Source organism: Psammomys obesus, unplaced genomic scaffold, assembly GCF_907164565.1.
Source record: "Psammomys obesus unplaced genomic scaffold, mPsaObe1.curated_primary_1811, whole genome shotgun sequence".
NCBI lineage: Eukaryota > Metazoa > Chordata > Mammalia > Rodentia > Muridae > Psammomys > Psammomys obesus.
In genome coordinates this window covers 34414525-34418766 of record NW_026596046.1, presented here as the reverse complement: position 1 = coordinate 34418766, position 4242 = coordinate 34414525, and the positions used below count along the sequence as shown (strand labels likewise).

At 47.4% G+C, this 4242-nt stretch overlaps 1 protein-coding gene across 1 annotated transcript; it reads right to left on the bottom strand.

Annotated features, from left to right (window-relative positions):
- Positions 1–795: 795 nt before the first annotated feature.
- LOC129688672 (olfactory receptor 2AT4-like) lies at positions 796–1758 on the bottom strand. Its single transcript, XM_055623625.1, has one exon. The coding sequence runs from the start codon at positions 1756–1758 to the stop codon at positions 796–798; it is 963 nt and encodes a 320-aa protein (XP_055479600.1).
- Positions 1759–4242: the final 2484 nt, after the last annotated feature.

Below are 4242 nucleotides of genomic sequence, written 5' to 3'. Positions count from 1 at the left end.
GGTCCCTAGATGAACGGAACTGACAGGTACTTAGAAACTTCCCTGGGGCCAAAGACGTGGCTCGGTGATTAGGAGCACTGGCTTCTCTTCCACAGGACCTGGGTTCAATTCCCAGCACCCACATGGCAGCTCACAACTGGCTATAGCTCCAATTCCAGACATACATGGGTAAGGAAACTGTCGTGTAGCAAGAATTAAAAGAAATACAGTGCTTCTTGCCCAAGGGAGGAGGCTGAGGCTGCTGCACCATGTTTATGAGGAGCGGGGGAGGTGCTTGGCTCCTGTGACTACGGGAGAGTCTAGTGAGCAGCGCCGTGTCCCCCATGGAACTGGCATCAGGATACTGTGGTGACTGTAATGCTGGGGCAGCTAAGAGAGTCACCACTTTCCACCGCTCCCCTGAGAGGTGTTTTGAAGTGATTACTTCTGCAAAAAGGGCAAGAGTGAGTCACAGCTATGTGTCAGAAACACTGGGAATTTTCAGGAAATTTGAGACTAGATCCAAAAGGAAAGAATTACTTGGCAGCCAAATATTAACGTCTCTGAAATCAACATTTTCGGAGCTGTGAACTCCCTCTCCAGTTACAATCTCTGTCTTCTCAAACTTTAAGAGTGGCAACTTAAAAGTGGAACAAAAACTGGACCCATTTAGTTTCTAGAATAAGAAAAAAATTACAATGGAGGAGACATATTTTGAGAATTAGTGCTCTGATTATTAGCTGAGTGAATCATCCACATTTTCCCCTCTACTATTGTTGATGATTATAAGTTCAGTTTATACCATGAGGGGTAAATTTAGGGTTTCCCAATATTCTTTGGATCCTGATGACATGTCATTTTAGTGATGGCTGCCTTGACATCCTTGCTCCTCAGGGTGTAGATGAGAGGATTGAGGACAGGTGTGAGGCTAGCATATGCCACATTGCCCATGATGTGGAAGTCCAGCAGGTCAGTCCTGTAGGCCACATAGGCTATGGCAATGGATGAGTAGTAGGTGCCCACTACCAGGAGGTGGGAGCTGCAGGTGGAGAAGGCTTTGGAACGCCCTTCCTTGGAGTTGATACGAAGCACTGAGGCCAGGATACGGGCATAGGAGAGAAGCACCAGGAGGAGGGGGAGGAAGGACACCACCATGGCAATGCAGAAGCCCATGAGGGTCTGGGGACTGGTGTCTGAGCAGGAGGCCTGGACCACAGCCAGGTGGTCACAGAAGCAGTGGTAGATGTAGGTGATGTTGTCAAATGCCATCTGGGAGGTCTGTGTCACTGCTGGGACGGGCAGGAGGAGGGCAGTGATCCAGGCACTGGCTGCCAGGGCAGTGTTGGTCTGTGGGGTCATGTGGACAAGGTAGTGCAGAGGACGGCAGATAGCCACGTAGCGGTCATAGGCCATGACCATCAGGATGAAGGCTTCTGAGCAGGAGAAGCTGTGGAACAAATACATCTGCAGGAAGCAGGCAGGGAAACTGAGGAAGCGGTCCTCGAGCAGGAATAAGGACAGCATCTTAGTGACGGTGGTTGTGGTGAAAAGGATGCCCAGAGCTGAGAGGTTGATTAGGAAGAAGTACATGGGCTTGTGCAGGCTGGGCTCTGTCACCACAGCCACCAGGATCAGGGTGTTTCCCAGCAGGATGAGCAGGTAGAGGAGGAGAAAGATGAAGAAGACAGGAAGGAAGAGGGATTTTTGCAGAGAGGGAATGCCTGTGAGGTAGAAGATAGTCTGAGAGTCTCCTGACGCATTACAGGCTGTGTCCTCCATGGTGGGTTAAAACCAGATGCTCAGGAGGTTCCCATGTCCATCTGTAAACAGAAGCACCAAGGCTCTGGGGTGAGAATTACATAATGGCCATTGTCTAAGCAAGATAACCAATTTATTTACTATTAATTCTAGAGGAAATACAATGGGCTCTGCCTTGTACCAGATTCCTCAACCTATGCCAGAACTCCCTTTTTCCTCCAAAATCAAGGATCAGTCAACACTTGCAATATAAACATTATATACATATATATATTACATACATATATATATGTATGTATGTACACACACACACACACTTACAATGTAAGTGCCACTGAATTGCCCTGCAATATAAAAACTATGCAGATTTGCTGATCGGGAGAGAGGTCTTAGCATCATAGGACTGAAAGTCTCCCGGTAAAGAAAGACATGTCATAATGACAATGACAAAACAATGACCTAGCTATGTGATTGCAGGGTGCTAAGCATTATGGATGAACTTGGGATCTCATTTCCACGTCCGAGGTGACTCTTTTGGGGATATCAGATCTCTTCATTGAATTAATTTTGTCTTTGAGATTTGTCTCAAGAATTTGGTTTTTGTTTTGTTTTTGGTACCTTCGTGGCCCTGAAGGGGGGGCAGCGGGGGTGAGGCTGGGTCTCTCCTTATGGAATCTCTCTGCCTTTCCAGATTAACTATTAACCCACCACTGACTCCCTTCTTTCTTGCTGCTCAGTCCTGCTGTCTACTTCAAAGCTGAGACTTCTGTTCCCTCTTTCTGTGTGAGGGTCTCTGTCACTTCAAGGAAAGGGGGTGACACTGACAATGCTTTAGATAACTTCTTCGGCAATTCTGCAGGACAGACTCCACGGTGGTCTCTCTGCAGGACCCCCGACTGCTTCTCCCCAGCCCCGAGGTGCCCTAATTAACCCCTACATGGCCATCCCCCAGCAGGTCCCCGTGACCTCTGCTCAGAAGGGGCCATGATGTTCTGGGTAGTTGAAGGTGATTTGTAGCGAACTTGAGATACACCCTCACTATCGGTTCCCATGGAAAAGAACTCCCCGAAGAATCAAAATGGACTGTTTCCACCCACAGATGTAGGGACTTAAGCTAAAGGAAAATATTGTTTATTCTCAGCCTTAGGCTTGACCCTTAGACCATTTGAACAATTGTTGGCTGACATTGGTGATACTGTGTCTTTAATCTCAATGATCCCATGACTTCTATTTCATCATTTTCTAACAAAACTTTTCTCCCGCACAAACCATTATGTGATATCAAGAGTTCTTTTCCAGCCATCCCATTCCCTGGAGGCTACAGATGTTGAGCAGGAAGATGGGGTCTTTCCCAGGCCCCATACAAACAGGCTGAAATGCCAGGAAGGTTGTGCTAGCCTCTCATTTCTGGAACATGGCTCTTTCTCTTTTCCATCTTTTTCGTGGAACTCAGACACCAAGTTTCCAAGCCAAAAATATATGGGCAGAGGTTTTTACTTCCCCTTTTTTCAGTTGATAATATCTGAAAAGACTAAATTTCAAATATTTCTCTGAGGTTTTTTAGGGTAGAATTTAAGCTAGTGTCTAGCTATACAAATACCTCCTTGGCAATATATGTCCTTGATGAAAGAATGAGCCAGCTTTGTCCCACACTGGGGCTCCATGAGCAGACCCCCACAGGCCAATAGCTTCACACTCTAAGGGACACCAACTGTCCTACCTGGACATTGCTGTACTCATCCAATCATAGGCTGTCTGTCCTCCCAGGATCAGACTGAGCTGGAGGAGGAGAGGGAGGATGGAGGGATGAACCCTGAGGGGATACAACCAGAGTGGTCCGGCTACCCCTGCTTCTCCCTCCTCTGCCTGCTGTTTGCTGACAGGGACACAGATACCAAGCTCCTGGTGGAGAACTCACCTGTGGATTTTGACTGCCCTGTGATGCTAGGTTGTCTAATAGGCAGTCCAGGCTTGGACCGCCGTCAAAGCTGCTCAGTTTCTTAAAGCTTGGTATTTGGTGCCAACCAGCTCATCACAGGAAATGCCAACATCTCTTTAGACTTTACTCCATTTTCTAAGACAGGGTTGTTTTCTCCTGAATTAAAGGTTGTGTCTAAGCAATACAGTCTGTGTTTAGTTAGGGCAAAATGCTAGCCCCAGGGGATCTAGCACCAGTTCTACCACCGATAGAGAGAAAAGGACAGGTGGATGAGTCGCCTCAATGTCCAACCTGTCCCTGATGTTCACCGTCTCCCACAGAGCCCTCCCTGCTGGTTATGCTTCTTAAAACTGAAGAAACTGAGCTGTCAAGATGCTGTGGTAGGTAAAGGCTCTTGTAAAGCCTGAAAACCTGAGCTTGATCCCCCAAATCCACAGTGGAAAACAGAACCAAATCCCAAAAGCTGTCCTTTCATATTCACACTTGTGCTGGGTACACAGATACCCATCATTCACACATCACACACACACACACACACACACACACACACACACACACACACACAC

Excerpts from the sequence above, each read along its gene's own strand:
- LOC129688672 (XM_055623625.1), bottom strand. The coding sequence starts at position 1,758 with ATGGAGGACACAGCCTGTAATGCGTCAGGAGACTCTCAGACTATCTTC.